Below are 16,937 nucleotides of genomic sequence, written 5' to 3'. Positions count from 1 at the left end.
TGGCAATGCAGATCTAACATTTTAGTGCTGTGGAAATATTTTTTCGGATATAGATAAAGATTTGACGAATGCAATACTTGCACAAAGTATTCTTCTTTGCTCAATAGAATAAAAGTCTAGAGTTCAAAGGTATTTTTCAGTGTCAAAGTCAACTATTGAGCATAATTTGTTTATGTTCAGGATATTACCTAGTAAAACCTTTCTAATGCTGAAATAAATTTGTAACACCAACATGTAAATGATTGGTTATTCAACACCATTATCAGTCACGCTTATTATATTACAGGATTCTGACTACAATCATTCCAATTCAGTATCAACTCTGCCGCCAATTAACATAAAATATGGAAAAACTGAAGAATATTTGCAGTCTCAAATAAAAATAGAGTCCCACTTCAAAGTGCAGCTTTGATCAGTCCAATTTCTTGGCTAGCAATAATAGAAATCCATGTTTGGTTAACCCAAATGACCTCCACATGAAAAGTAGGCAGTGACTTTGCCATGAAATGCAGAAGTGATTTGTACGTAATTCATCATGACATAGGGCTTATTTCATAGAACTGCTTTTAAAGCTTTAAAGTAGCCAAGCACAATAATATTTTGCTTACTTGAGCATGGTTACCAGCCAAAATACCATTCCATGCATGTATCATCTGTGACTGGTGTTCTGCTCATCCTTTAGCAGACATTTCTAAAGCAATATTTTGTGCTTTAAGCTGCTCAATTTAAAGCCATTGGACCCTTTCGGTAAACAGTATTGTCCAAGGCCCACACTTTGTGTATCACAACTTCTATATCAAAAACAAACCTGTGAAAATTTAGGCTCAATCGGTCAGCGGAGTCGAGAGAAACTAACGGAAAAACCCATCCTTGTATCTGCGCGTTTCGCCATGTCATGACATGTGTTTAAAATAAATCCGTAATTCTCGCTATCGAGAATTGATATTGTTTTACTGTTTTCTCAAAAAGTAAAGTATTTCATGGAATAATATTTCAAGAAAAGTCTTTCACCACTACCTTCTGTAAACCCTGTAAGTTATTTGTAAATCTGTGAACTTTTATTTATTTTTCTGTACCGAAAGGGTCCAATGGCTTTAAAGGGCAATTTTAACCACTGTAGCCTAATTTTATGGGGACTACAGCGCTGCCTTGGGTTTAGCTAGGATTTTGTAAAAAGGGTGTCAAATTTGTTGGAAATATTATAAAAACTGGGTGTCCAATCTGTTCACTTACAACACATTTACATGTTAATTAATGACAGATAAAACAGGGTGTCCAAATTCAAAACAGAGCGTCCAAAAGACACTCAAGACCCCCCTCTGGCTAGCACTATGGAGCTGCCTGCATTTGAATCTTGCAATCAGGCAGATTTTGTACAGCAATCAGGAAGATATTTTAGAATTAAATTCAACATAATAAGAAACAAGTTTCCACGATACAGGTTTATAGGGGTCGTCCTGCAGAATCAAGGAGAGTTGGCAATTCTGTCGCTTACAGATAAGCGAAACAGCAACCACATTTTCTCGAACCTTTTCTCAGCGATTTAGAATTATAAATTATCTTGGTTATAATTTGCTAGACAACCGTGCCTGAGTTATTCCAGTGATTCAATCAACTTTATTGTTATCAATAACTGCTCAAGACTGTTACATTATGAGAGAATTCTTCGCACAGTGTCAGTGCAGTTTTATAGATCGATCCTCGACAAGACATCCAAGACAAGACTACCCTACCCCCCCCCTTCCTAACGGCACCCTACAACTTGGTTCTGGGTAGCTAGGTCAATTGATTATTCAAAGCAGAATCCTCGGGGTGAATCGTAATGAATCCCACGAACCTAGACGGCTCGGGCTGCTGAGAGATGAAACGCATCGAGGCCACGACAAAATAAACTGTGCTTTACCGACCTGAAGTAAACGTATTTTTGTGTTTGAGCTTGATTTATTATTATTATTATTTTTTTTTTAACAACTTTTACAGTTAGCCAAAGAATTGGAGCTAAAGAACTGGAGCCAAATAATAATAAGGAACTAAAGCATAAGAGCCAAGAAAATTGGAGTCAAAAATAAACTGTGCATTACCGACCGGAAGTAACCGCACAATTGATTTCTTTGTGAAAAACTTTGATGGGAGCCAAAAAAGGGGAGCCAAAGAATGGTTCAAGGATAGGAGCCAACAAATTGGAGCCAACGTTTCCAGAGAAAACAAACCAATGATAACAAATTTGAAAATGACCATGACTTTACTGTGAAAAACTAATGGCAATAAAAACTTGGTAAGAAGAACAGCAGGATAGTACATATAATGCGTTTTGAGAAACTATTCATTTTAAAGTACTAAATTGTACTATATAGTTATGTAGAAAGATATAAGTTTTTATCCCAAAGTATTTTTAATCTGAGAAGCATTACTTACCACAGTAATGTTTCTCAGAGAGTGTATTCTAATTGCAGACTATCCTGTATGGACACAATCGCTCCAGATTTTTGGCATGTTTTTCTCAAAAACGCTACCACCTCATTTTCACAGATAGTATGGATTAGGATTAAAAACAAACAATGGGTTTGAAATACCAAATGTATACAATCCCGTAGGAGCAATTTTGTTTTAAAGTGTAAAACTAAAAGTACTTTTTAAGTAAGTGAATAGTACTTTACTTGACCAACAAACTAGTTGTGATCGCTGCCATTATTACATCAGAACAGAACATGTTTGAAGTTTGCTCCAACACATGCATGTTTAATTATTATACACATAATGAATGTTCATGAGTTGAAAGATGGAATGTTCTATTCAACGAGGCGGAGCCGAGTTGAATGGAACATTCCAGCTTTCAACGAATGAACATTTCGCACCATTGCACGAATGAAAAACATTCATTATTTGTTTTATATAACATCCAAGTAGATCTTTGTCATTTTGATTAAAAGATACAACTTTCAAAACAAACAAAACGTAGGTCTACAATTTTTAATTGTAGAAGCCGAATGTTAAGTAATTTTACTACCTTGCAGTAACACTGCTGCGTTACCAAAGACACGCGCACGCAGTGATATGTGTTTACTCAGCTTTTTCGTTCCATCCGAAAAGTACTATTGCACGCTGGCAGCGTGCAATGGTACTTTTCGGATGGAACGAAAAAGCACGGTGAGTCACTCAGCGTGCAATGGCACTTTTATTTGCTATCACGTGACGGACAATCCTCCAATCAAATGGCAAGGATCTGCTCGGGTGTTATATAAAGGCTAATAACACTTACTAAAGGAAAGTAAAATGCACAGATTACTCTCTCCACTCCTCCCCGTTCGATACTCAATGAAAAGGTCTGAGATGCCAAGTTTCAAATTCAAAAAGAGTAATTTGCCCTTAGACAAGAAAGTAGCCCAAGGCCTCATATATATATGCATGTGGTAGGGAAAAATGTAGCATCACACCCAAGTGACAGAAACCTCCATTGACTACACAGTATTGTAAAAACATCCACCACACATTCTACAACATCCAACCCTAACAAAATAGCATTTCTATTATGACAAAGGCTCGGGGTCAAGATTAAGGTCACCAACAAACACCTTCAGTGGAAGAGTATAACTTAAAAGAGTATCGCTCTCTCGGCAGAGCAGCGATAGAGAAGTGATCCAATGTATTCAGCAGTCTGGTGGCATGTATGCCTCAATCCATCCTAGACCAATAAATAAAAATTGAAAGGGCAGATTTCATTAAACCCATCCTGCGTTTAATAACAAATTTCAGCCGTGTGTCCTTTTTGATGGAACAGGCTATCGGCTAGTCTCGGGGGCCTCTCAGATTGCAGACGATGTGGAGTTTAGATGATATGCTACCCGGTGCGGGAATGTTAGAGTGTGGTGGTGGTGGAGGGGGGGGGGGGGGGTTCGTGGGTAATCCACACGCTCCTACTCTCACCTTTGCAGGATATCTAGAAGGCTTTAGTCTTACACCTTGACACTGAATAGGGGTTGGTGCTTATGACTCTATAGACTCTTGGGATGGTATTTATTTTAATGCGATACCAACCACCCTCTCAACTAACTCAATTAACTATGTCCGTCATAAATAGCCAGACGCATGAAAAATATGCCTCGTCTAGCCGTAAACAATCTTACATCAGCCGGCCTTCCTTTCTTGTGCAAAAACTTTTATGGGAGCCAAAGGAGAATGGGAGAATAGAAGACAAGGAGTGGGAACCAAACGTCTATTTTCCGCAAACAACTCATTTAGCTAGATCACATCACAAGAAACTAAATTTTTTGAGTCAAAATGTCTTGAAATGCTTGAGTGATGGTTCAAGCGCAATTCAGAGGAACTGAACTGTGACAGGTGACGATAATAATCAAATATAACAAGTCGTAAAAATTCCACATACTCCATCCCGCAAGATCCACAGTGCGATACGGGTTATTGAGGATAAGTAATTGCTCTTCCTCTATTGGACATCCGATAGAGAAAGCCTTTGTTGTTTCAGTTTGAGTTAATGTAATCCACTACATATCCCTACATGGAACTGTGAATCGTAAGATGTAGTAACTACATGGACCCATGAAACGTCAGGTGTGTATACTAAAGCTAGAATATTGGATGTGTCAGCTTTGCATTCGTCAAGACGCGGTTGTAGGAATGGTTTTTATTTTAGACGGACCGGTAAGACTCGAGGTAATTATGAGAGCTGCGTCTACGGTTTGCGTTTGACTGACATGAATAAACACTAACTCCGCCTGGATCATCATTGAAAATTAAATCTCGATCAAGCGCTTTCAGTTTTATGTATGAAATCGTAAAGTGCATGGATATTTTATAGACAGTGAGTCGATATACACATCACCAACTAGGGTTGGAGGGGTTAACTGGTTAACAATTTTATGTAGCTGTTTCCAACTTGCTGTAATGGTTACACTCTGGGTAAACTATTGGTAATTCTAAAAGACCAGTAATCTCACTTGGTGTGTCTCAACATATGCATAAAATAACAAACCTGTTGAAATTTGAGCTCAATTAGTCATCGAAGTTGCGAGATATGAAAGATAAAAACATCCTAGTTACACAAAGTTGTGTGCTTTCAGATGCTTGATTTTGAGACCTCAAGTCTAAACTTGAGGTCTCGAAATCAAATTCGTGGACAATTACTTCTTTCTTGAAAACTATAGCCGTGTTCGCACTGGACTTAATTTGGGCAAACTAACCGAGCCAATGGGTAACTTACCCATTTTAAGTCCAGTGCGAACAGCCTGGGTAGTTTTCCTGACAGGTAACTTACCCACGCCGCCCGGTTAGTTTAACCGAGCCAAAGGTGCCCAGGAAGATTGACCGAGTGCCCAGGAAGATTGACCGAGTCAGTTTAACCGAGCCAGAAAGTCCAGTGCGGACGCGACGTCTCGGTTAAATCTTCCTGACCCGAGGAAGCTGACATGTTTTGTCATGGAAGAATACAATTTTCGTGATTATCGAACTATTCAATGTAGCACAAATCAGGAATGCAACTCGTAAGCTGAAAAACGCGGAATAATTTTCCCGTACACGGATTTATAAGTTCGAGAAATGACCCGTTCAGAAGTTGCGATCAAAAGTTTCAATATGACGGTGATTTGTACAGCATTAATAGGCAAATGCAGTCAACAACCGCTAGATCACGTGTACTAAAGCTAGCCGAGTATTGGTCCCTATATGTCTTTATGCACAACACAAACACAACGGAGCCAGGCCATGCAGAAAATAGTGTAGAAGGTATTCCTAGCCGAGTAATGGGCCCTCTGTGTCGGAGCATGCCTCATTGGTGGCAGGCGGCGTTGTTTTCCAAGTTGTAAAAATACAAAGAGGAGCGGTGAATTTGATATCGAATCGTTTGGATTAACAATATTATTGTTACATTGAATAGTTCGATAATCACGAAAATCTTATTCTTCCATGACAAAGCCGAAAACCAAAAAGTGCAGTCAAAGTTTACGCAGGGAGCCAGCTCGGTTAGTTTACCCACGGTCTCGGTAAGTCAAATAAATCCGGAATCTGGGAACGTTAACCCGTCGGAATGTTACCCAGCGTCATGGTTAAGTTACCCAAAATATTAATCCAGTGCGAACACGGCTTATGTCACTTCAGAGGGAGCCGTTTCCCACAATGTTTTATACCATCAACCTCTCCCCATTACTCGTCACCAAATAAGGTTTTATGCTAATCATTATTTGAGTAATTACCAATAGTGTCCACTGCCTTTAAAGCAATGGAACGTTCCAAAAACCACAGGTACACTCTGCCTTTAACTACAGAAAAACTACATTGCATTTCAAAAGAGCATGCCATCAGTCCCAATGCACTACAATGTATACAATGCAATACATTAAAGCCATTGGACCCTTTCGGTAAACAGTGTTGTCCAAGGCCCACACTTTGTGTATCACAACTTCTATATCAAATAACAAACCTGTGAAAATTTAGGCTCAATCGGTCATCGGAGTCGGGAGAAAATAACGGAAAAACCCATCCTTGTATCTGCGCGTTTCGCCGTGTCATGACATGTGTTTAAAATAAATCCGTAATTCTCGTTAACGAGAATTTATATTGTTTTGCTGTTTTCTCAAAAAGTAAAGCATTTCATGGAATAATATTTCAAGAGAAGTCTTTCACCATTGCCTTCTGTAAACCCTGTAAGTTATTTGTAAATCTGTGAACTTTTTTTTTTCTTTTTCTGAACCGAAAGGGTCCAATGGCTTTAAGACACCTTAATGTATTCTTCCTTCTTCAACTCGCAAACTGAGTACCGTACGACTGCTGCTGCTGCATTTTCTGTTTCATGAAAAGTCAATTTTCCATATGAGCAACTCTCCGATTCCGTTTGGGTGACTTGGAAGTCCGTTTGGCTTCACGTTTCAGCTTGTTATTGAATGGCAGTGCGTGTTCGGCTGAAGGCTTCCGATAGGCGTGACGCCATTAGAAATCGCAACTGCCAGATTATTAGGCATTATACTACCATGGGATGAAAAGACACTTAACACAAACAACAAGGTTCAACAAGATTTACCAAAAAATTCAATAGTAAAGAGTTAGAATGAATGTATTTATACAACTAAATAATTCGCCTTTTATGTACGATCTGCAACTACCAAACTATTATATTACCAAGGCGTAAAAAAAAAAACTTGACAAACAGTGTGTTTTAAAAATGTTGCAACGAAATTTTAATGTAAAAATTTGGAATGAATGTATACAATTAAGTTATTTTTGTACAGTTTGCCTGCCAATCTATTATATTACCAAGGGGTAAAAAAGAAACTTAACACAGTTATCAGTTTAAAAATGTTGCAACAAAAATGTCTCTTTTTTAGGCCTCATACAATGAACTAAAATAATTTACCTTTTGCTGAGTTCCCTTGATGGGAAGATCTTCTCAACAAACAAACAAACATACAGTCAATGAAATTGACATTTATAAACAAACATGGGTTGGCTGTTGTGTTAACATTCCCCAGCAATTCCCCAGGGTTTTTATCTCCTGGGAATGTGCATCGCGCTGTGTGAAAGGGGGCCAAGTGTAAACTGCATTTTACCATGGGGTATTTGCGATAAATTGAAAACAGTTTTCTCCACAGAAATTGAAAGCAGTGACAGGTATAAACAAATAAACTGATGAAGTAGAAAATGTTCCAAGTCCTTTCAAAGAGACACAATCAATCTTCTTTTACATATATCAGTGTAAATATTGCATTTTTTCAAATCTATACTTGTAATGATATTCCTATAGTGCCATAGTGTTTGCCAGAGACACCCTGTTTTTAAATTTAGACACCCTATTTTATTTGTCATTAACCTGTTATTTTAAGTAAGTAATTTTGACACCCAGTTTTTTCAATTACCAGCAAATTTGGACACCCTTTTACCAAATCCTGGCATAAATCTTGGGTCCTTTGTAATGTATTAAAAAATGGACACTGTTTTAAATTTTGACCCAATTTTATCTGTCATTTACATGTAAATGCCTTGTACAATATTTTAGGTGAGCCATTTGGACACCTTGGGTATAAATTTCCAGCAAATTTTGACACCCTTTTCACCAAATCTTGGCTAAAATCCTGGGTCCTTTGAAGTCTATTAATAATGCAGCGTTCCTGGGTTCTACATGGAAAAGTCAGTAGAGGTGCTGTTTATAAGACCATAAAAATTGACCTAGATAATTGCCAAGTCTACACTAAACCATTAAGACTTTCTTGTCACATTAGCAGTAGAGCACGAAGGGGTTAAATGCACTGGACACTATTGGTTATTACTCAAAAATAGTTGTTAGCATAAAAACTTACTTGGTAATGAGCAATGGAGAGAGCTGTTGATAGTATAAAACATTGTGAAAAACGGCTTCCTCTGAAGTAACATTCATGTAGTTTCTTGAGAAAGTGGCAGTTTCTCACTCAAACAATAAAATACTTTAGGCCAGAAGCCTTTTATTGGCATCTGAAAGCACTCAAAGTTGTGCAACAAGGGTGTTTTTTCTTTCAGTATTCTCTTGCAACTTCGATCACCAATTCAGTCAAAACTTTTCAAATTTTATTTTATACATATAATATAATATAATATCGAAGTCTTATATAGCGCACGTATCTACCAAACAATGTACTCAAGGCGCTGAGTATATACAAACTTTCAGAAAGATAGGTTATTGCAGTGATGAATTCTGAGACCCAATTATTTAGCACCTTATAAGGGTTTACAAGGTGCTACGGCGCATTAAGCAGCCACAACCAGGAACACCGGGGCGAACCCCTTCTCTTTTTGATAAGTGCACTGGGTTCTTTTACATGCGTTACACAACACATGGGACCAACGGCTTTACGTCCCATCCCAAGGACAAAGCAATGGTTAAGTGTCTTGCTCAAGGACACAGTGTCAGGGCTGGGGATTCGAACCCACACTCTGCTGATCAGAAACACCAGAGTTTGAATTCGGTGCTCTTAACCGCTCAGCCACGACACTTCCATGGGACACACCAAGTGAGAATACTGGTCTTTGACAAATACCACAGGTGTCCAGTGCCTTTAAGACCTCCTTGTCACATCAGCATCCGAGCATGAAGGGATTACCTCAAGGAATGGGGGGAGGGGGTTGGTTTATTTTGAGGGATCTTTTCAAGAGTACCCTTCAGAGCAAAGGTTATCAACCATGATAATATCCTAAGGCAAAGGTTGAGTTTTATTTCTGAGTAAAGATAAAGTTGCATTGGGTTGTCGCTGAAAAGGGGAAAAGTAGGATCACTTGTTGCCACTGAAAAGGCAAACGAATAAAGACGAAGGGTCGTTGGTTGTCACTGAAAAAAAATAAAAATTATGGGCCATTGGTTGGCACTGAAGAGCACTGAAAAATCAAAACATAGGGTCATTTTTGTCATTGATATTGTCACCCTAAAAGTTAGACATATCACAAGCTTGAAAAAACATGAGAGGGGACCAGAAGCTCTATGACTTGATCTTGATGCATCTCTTGACAGTGTAATCTGCGGGAACCAATTTAAAATATCAAACAATTAGGACTGCTTATAAAATCAAACATATTTTTGATACTTCAAAGTCACACTTCCATGGGGTTATGATCGAGAAAGGCATTCTAGGCAAAAACAGAATTGGCGCGGCGAGATGTACACTACTGGGAACGAGGTTGGTCAGTTATAAATCGGTGCACATTTACTTTTCCAATCTTCCAGGGGGTTGACCGAGCAAGGCTTTCTTGGATAGAAAACAAATAGCGCTGCGAGATCATACACCACTGGGATTGAGGTTGGTTATGAAATATTTGGTGTGCATTTTCATTTTCTATCTTCCAGGGGGTTGACCGAGCAAGGCTTTCTGAGTATTAAATCAAATGGCGCGTTGAGATCGTACACCACTGGGAACGAGGTTGATCAGTTATGAAATAATCGGTGCGCATTTGTGTATTTTTAATCAATCGTACCAATTTAAATGCAGCATTAATGCAAGAATCAATATCAATCACGAGGAGTTTCTTGGCAATTGACTGACGGAGAATCCTTGGAGTAAATGGCAGAGAGCAAGGACCTTTGGTTTATTGTGCTGCTTTTCAATAGCACGACAGCCTTGACTTGGCAAAGATCATCTGCCGTCGATGACAGCGTGTTACCCCAGCTGACAGGTAATAAGAAGGTTTTCCTTTATCACAGACTTTTGTGCGACTTCATGCAGCAGAGCTGCCAACATCTTGCAATAAGGGAGGTTTTGCACAACTATTAGGAATAATTAGAATTAGATTCAACAGAATATGGACAAAGTTTCCATAATCAGGGAGAGAAAATTTGTTCGTTGTTGTTCAGATAATCTTCTGCAGTACGATCTATTGTACACGATTTTGTGTTTTATAAATAATTTTGAAAAACTTGGGTTCAAAACGGCAAAAAAAATGGGCACTGCAAGAGTGTTTTCAAACATACCGGTGTGAGTGTGTGTGTTTAATATCGAATCACAACTCGCTCACGACTATCTTCTCACTGCTCTCAAGTGCTTTCAAGAAGAACAAACATATGAACAACTACAAAACCATCATCATTTCTTCATTTCTAATGATTTTGCGTCATTCTTGTCGAGTGAGTGCAAACAGCACATCATGTCTCGATGTACGCAAATGTGACGACACCATATAATTTACCCTTATCGGGAGGAGGGGTAACGATTATATGTCGCGTACAGTGATTGTCAAACCAAGTTCCAATCAGCTGAAACCTGCCCTTCCCACCTCCCCCTGTTGACATAACCAACTCATTGCGCTTGTTTGCCGACCGTCCTTTAATATGAAATCACCCCCTTCTCCCTGAAAAACTGATAAGAAAACTGACAATCAAAACGTCTTAAGATGGGAATAACAATATTCTTCCTGTTTTGGGTGCAGGAGTCGTTCCTTGACAAGAATGCCCGTAACCACTGATATGCCAAGTAGCTGGGTGATTGGCCTAAGCAGCATCTCAGAGCATGGAGGAAGAACGCTCCATGGTCAGAAGGGGGGTTTGTTATCAATGGTACTGGGGAAGGCATGGCAGTGCTGCCTTGGAAGAATGCAGTATTAACGCTGCCGAGCCTTGGGCAACAATCGCTGCATCGAAGTAAAGATGGCTGTTATTTCTGGCTTTATACACAGAGGAAGGAAATTGTGGGCAGCAATGAGACAAACAGAGAGAAAGACTCCGTGGCCAGATGCTAGATTACTATTACTCCCTGCATAATGCTGTTGCTCTTTCAATCCGTATACATGCAAAAAGCAATTTAGCAAGTGCAGTGCTGGCCACATGAAGAAAACACCGCACACTCAGTGACATTTAGGCTGCGCTACTGTATACATGCACTCCACATACACGCATAACGCAACGTCCCCAGTGTACAATTAAGGTCACGGTACATTACTTTCAGAAAAACATACATTGTGTACACATGGCTGAAGTTGACTTGCACACAAGGTGCCAATACAAATTGTCATTGTAAGTTATATGCATAACGCGCATTATAATAAAACTTGATTAGTAGGCCTTGAAATATGAGGGGGGAAATCCACAGGACCATGAGGCGTGTAGTATTTACTTGACCAGACGGTTCAATACCAATAAATAAGGAGAACAAAATTGCTGACACAGTTTAAGATGCCCCTTACTGTTTTTATTCAGTCAAGCACCAAGACAAACAGTACACCAAGATAAGCACCAAGGAAAGAGGAAATTGATCTCAGTGCTAACAGTACACACATCGATGTAAGGGTAAAACCAAAATTAAGATTTTTCATCTCGATGCAAACTTAACATCTATTAAATCGTTGCAGTACCCGCTGCATAAATCAGGTTTGAACTGCCTCTAACTACCGGGTGGTCGGTCTAGTTGGTAAGACACTGCTCTAGAATTGTAAAGGTCATGGGTTCGATCCCACCCCAGTAATATGGACAAGTACTGGGTATACAGGGTAAAAACAAAATCAAATGATCTTGTCTTTTCTTTCACATGGAATTTACTTTGTTTCTCAACATAATTTAAAAGTATTTATCAGACCAAAAGTCATCATCAATTGGATGCAACAATGATCATGTGGTGAGAGCATACACATGGTACAGTCAACCCTCCTACTGTCTGACCCTTCAATATCATCCGTAGAGAATCTAAATGGTAGATAAGCAATGCTTGCCTGCAATACGATATCATAATGAAGATTTCTAACTTTGTTTTCACAGTTTGGGAATCATACTATGTATACTGTGAATTTAAATTAAACTGAAAAACAACATAAACAAAATGATGAATGAATCATTTAAAATAAATTCCGTACTGAAAAACCTGATACAAGAAACTTTTTTTTAAAAACCAGGCAATTTAATTTGGAGGAGAGTTGTGACTGCAAAGAACCTTAAATGAGACTCTCGAGGGATGAATTTGATTGAGAACTAATTGTGTGGATCTTCCTCCGAGGCACTAAGGCGTCACATCTCCATCTTGAAGTGTTTAAGGAGTACACGCACGTTGTATCATCTTAAAGTATTTCATTATAGCGAACCCTCGCGTATCTAAGATGTGTAGGTTGGGCCGGCCTGATTGGCCCCCTATAATTCACTTACAGCACATTGATTATTACTTCCATCATGCTACGATGGAAAAGCAACGTTTAATGAAATGAAAGGAGAGGGGGGGGGGCTTGGCAAGTAAACGGGTAAAGATAACAGCGGAACGAAGTTTCTCAGCGTCTGGTAATGAGGGCAATGACATGCGTACACACAACCAGCCTCGTCACTCTGTGAAAATGTGCTTCAACTATAGAGACACAATTATGCAGTTTTTTTAAGTACATGAATGCTCCACACTCATGTACATTGTGGAAAGTGCATTGACTGAGACTAGCGCTGTCTGAAATAGCACCGTCCGAAATAGCACTGTCAACCTACATATAAAGAATCTCCAGGCCAGATATAAAGTCTCCTTTTGTTGAGAGAGAGAGAAGGGGGCTTGAGTCCGCATAGAGCTTTCTATTGAGAACATACCGTTAAAGGAACACGTTGCCTTGGATCGGTCGAGTTAGTCTATAAAAAGCATTTGTAACCCCTTTTTTGTTTTAAAATGCATTATGGTTGGAAAGATGTACAATGATCCACACAAGTTTGCCTCGAAATTGCGCGAACTAACACGGTCGCCATTTATGGGTTAGTCGTCGAGGTAAAAGGAAAACCGTGCAATTTCGAGGCATGTTTATGTGGATCATTGTATTCTACTTTTACAATAACCTTTCTACCCATATATGCATTTTATAAAAAAACAGTTACAAACGCTTTTCAAAGACCAACTCGACCGATCCAAGGCAACGCGTGTTCCTTTAAAAGACACTGTACACTATTGGTAATTGTCAAAGACCAGTCTTCTCACTTGGTGTATCTCAACATAATGCATAAAATAACAAACCTGTGAAAATTTGAGCTCAATTGGTCATTGAAGTTGCGAGATAACTATGAAAGAAAAAACATCCTTGTCACAAGACATCCTTGTCACAAGAAGTGTGCTTTCAAGACCTCAAAATCTAATTCTGAGGTCTCTAAATCAAATTCGTGGAAAATTACTTCTTTCTCAAAAACTACGTTACTTCAGAGGGAGCCGTTTCTCACAATGTTTTATATACTATCAACAGCTTTCCATTGCTTGTTACCACTACGCTACTTCAGAGGGAGCCGTTTCTCACAATGTTTTATATACTATCAACAGCTTTCCATTGCTTGTTACCAAGCAAGTTTTTATGCCAACAATTATTTTTGAGTAATTACCAATAGTGTCCACTACCTTTAAGGGGCTTGACTCCAAGAGCTTTTTATGGAGAACACACCGTTAAATATAAATCAAGTACAATGTAGGAATTTGGTTTACGCTAACATTCCTTCCCCTGTGTGAGGGAAGAAGCATCCCCGATGCTCTCTAGATAAAAAAAATGCTACACGCCTGATGGGGCACTCGGAGCATGTCTTCCATATGTGCAAATGAAGGTCTTTGTAAGATGTGTCAATTTTACTATCCAGACAGTTTATCATTGACAGCTATGAAATTACCAAAGGGAGGACTCGCTGCATGATATTATTATTATTATGCAGAGAGGAAAATGCAAGTGCAATGTACAAGCCAATATTTAATTCTTTCATTGCCTATTTTCTTTTAGCTTTTTGAACCTAGAATGCCTAACTTCTTTAGGGTAATTTTTAATTGTGTATTTATAAGCCTTTTTTAAAAAACTTCCATGCTAAACAATTGCTGATTTGTATTGCATTGGACATCCCAAAGTCAATAGTTTTTTTTTGACCTGGTTAATTAAATAGATAAGTGGAACAGGAAGACAGAAAATTTATCTAGAAAACGAAAGGAACAAATTAATCCAGTGCACAAATTCCCTTGTATAGCAGAGCAAAATTATATTCAAAATGTACAAGTTGCTATTAAAAAATGACCGTTTGCTAATCAATATTGGCATTCAGTGTGCACAAAATACACAAATCTATACATGTCACATGCAAGTTCAGTCATTTTGCTATGCAAAATTCCTGGGCAAAATCGTTCCCTAACACTCATCAATACACATCAAAAAATATTTTTAAAAATATACAAAAAATTGAAGAACACAGCTTCAAAACTGTTGAAACTAATTTGAAGGGGATGCAATTCGATTCCGCAACTGTTGTTGTTTTGGCAACCACAACAGGAAAAATCTCCACAAACAATCACAGGAAACAATATGGGCCTGTCACAAGTGTATTTCAAGCCAGTCTCTGGGGGCAACACAATGCACACAGAAATAATAGGAAAAACTGGTGATGTGTGAATCATTTCCACAGAATGTGTAATACATTAAGATACAAAGTAATACATTGTTATACAATGTTGCACAGTACAATAATACAAAGTAATACAAAGTAGTACACTGGAAAGTGGGTCAGGGGGTAACATGACACTAGGGGCAATTTATCTGCTCCAACTTCAAACTCAAGGATCTAAAATGCCAATTACAAGCGCTCTGTTTTTATTTAAGAAGGAATTTTTGTGATTTGGGTTAAAAGGGTTCTGAACTCAAGAGATGAGGGAAGCTTTATAGGAGATTGTCTAGGCAATTTGTTTCAAGACGGAAGCAGGGCCCAATTTCATGGCTCTGCTTATCGCTGAATTCTGCGCTTACAATCACCATCTCTGCTTACTGTGCAAGCGCAGCATTTCTGCGCTAGTTGTGTAAGCAAAGAATACTTAGTAACATGGAGTGACGTCAAGAATGCTCAGTATTATGGAGTACGCACGCGCACAGGCAAAAATAACCTGTGCAGAATTCTCTGCTTCAGTAAGCACAGATTCTTTGCTTACGATAAGCCTCGTCATAAAACTAGGGCCCAATTTCATAAAGTCTGTCAGCACAATAACTTGCTTAACACTGACAAAATAGTGCTTAGCAGAAACTGGTTACCAGCCAAAAGTCCATCAAGTTTACATCGATGTGACTGGTGGCACCCCACCAATTTTTTAATAAGCAAAGAAATTTGTAAAGCAGCATTTTCTGATTGACAGCTTTATGAAATTGGGCCCAGCAGGACTTAGTGTTAGAGTTGTGCTTTTTTTGTACGAACCTTCTGTGCTGAGCCCAGGGCTGGATGTGAACTTGGCCACGTCGACGATCTTGACAGCGAATTGCTGGTTGGTCTCTCTGTGGATGCATCGTCGTACTTCACTAAATGGCCCTCTGAAACAAAAGAACAAACAAACAAACATGACAATTAGGTATTAAAAATACATTACAAAAAAATAATTAAATCTTGTGAACAAATTTCTGATCCACAGTCAACTTTCTTTTTTTTGGCCCTAAATTCAAGCCCTGAAGTACAGGTACCTTCCTCATATTGCTACAGTAAAATCTGTAGTAGAAATTTCACCTGAATTTTTTTTTTTTTAACTCCAAGCCTGACACACTGTTCTATTGAGAGCAAGGACAATCGTTTCCTTTAACAAAGGGGCACCGATATGTAAGAGCCTAAATTTGAATTTCTACAGGACAATTCCAAGGGGCACCAATGCAAGGACCCAGAGGTGCACCAAGGCAAGGACCAAGGGGCACCAAGGCAATGACAGGTCTTGAAGGGGCACAGCAGTTTTCCTCTGGTAAGGGGCACTTAGGAAAATGTAAATTTGTATTGGAACCTTGCAAATGGCACCACAGCAAAGCACAGGGCACCACAGCAATCGCTGGATGCGTGCTGTGGGTTATTTCAAGGCCTGCAATGATCAAGAGGCACCAAGGCAAAGACTATAAGGGCACAAAGGCAATGAATAAGGAGGCATTTAACCTCTATTGCCTCCATACGTATCAAGCCTGGTTCTCATTTGATTCCCATCGGATATGAAACAGCACTAGATGAATTAATCCATGCAAAAGCATCATCTGCTACACTTAATGCAACTGAATTGACACATCATCATACATGTCAAGTCATGTCATTGATTTTATTGCGTGATAAATGCATGACAGCCATAATGTATGCCATTAACAGACACTGACAGCTCTCTGCATAGTATTTATGCGTCTCCACATGTACTGCAGGAAAGCTGAAAGCTACGTTCCGCTTTTTGTATTCTTAATAACTGTTGCAAATACTCAACAGTAACCTAGTTTTATTGTCAGCCAAAGTCACTGATGAAGAGAAAGCGATTGTGGAATGTTAAACCCTTAACAGGAATGTATGAATGGAAGGTCTGTGAAGTGACTGGCCATCAAACATTGCCACTCTACAAAGGACAAGTTTGTAAACTGTTAAAAAACTGCTAGCTGCCTGATTTTTCGACGCATAGCACTAGCAAAGTCTTTTTCAGATGGACTCTGCTTGTGCTACCACTGGTCGCTTACCATTCTGGCATTTATACATACCAAAAGGTCCTTTTGGTTGGTATAAC

General features: G+C 38.9%; 1 protein-coding gene across 1 annotated transcript in view; it reads right to left on the bottom strand.

Moving 5' to 3' along the window:
- LOC117298289 (peripheral plasma membrane protein CASK-like) overlaps positions 1–16,937 on the bottom strand; it is a 127,885-nt gene that overhangs the window by 94,612 nt on the left and 16,336 nt on the right. Inside the window, exon 3 of the mRNA XM_033781443.1 lies at positions 15,620–15,732. Within this exon, the coding sequence (XP_033637334.1) occupies positions 15,620–15,732 (113 nt within the window). The remainder of the gene's footprint in view (positions 1–15,619; positions 15,733–16,937) is intronic.

The sequence above is a fragment of the Asterias rubens genome, chromosome 13 (assembly GCF_902459465.1).
Source record: "Asterias rubens chromosome 13, eAstRub1.3, whole genome shotgun sequence".
Classification (NCBI taxonomy): domain Eukaryota; kingdom Metazoa; phylum Echinodermata; class Asteroidea; order Forcipulatida; family Asteriidae; genus Asterias; species Asterias rubens.
This window is presented reverse-complemented; position numbering and strand designations above follow the sequence as displayed.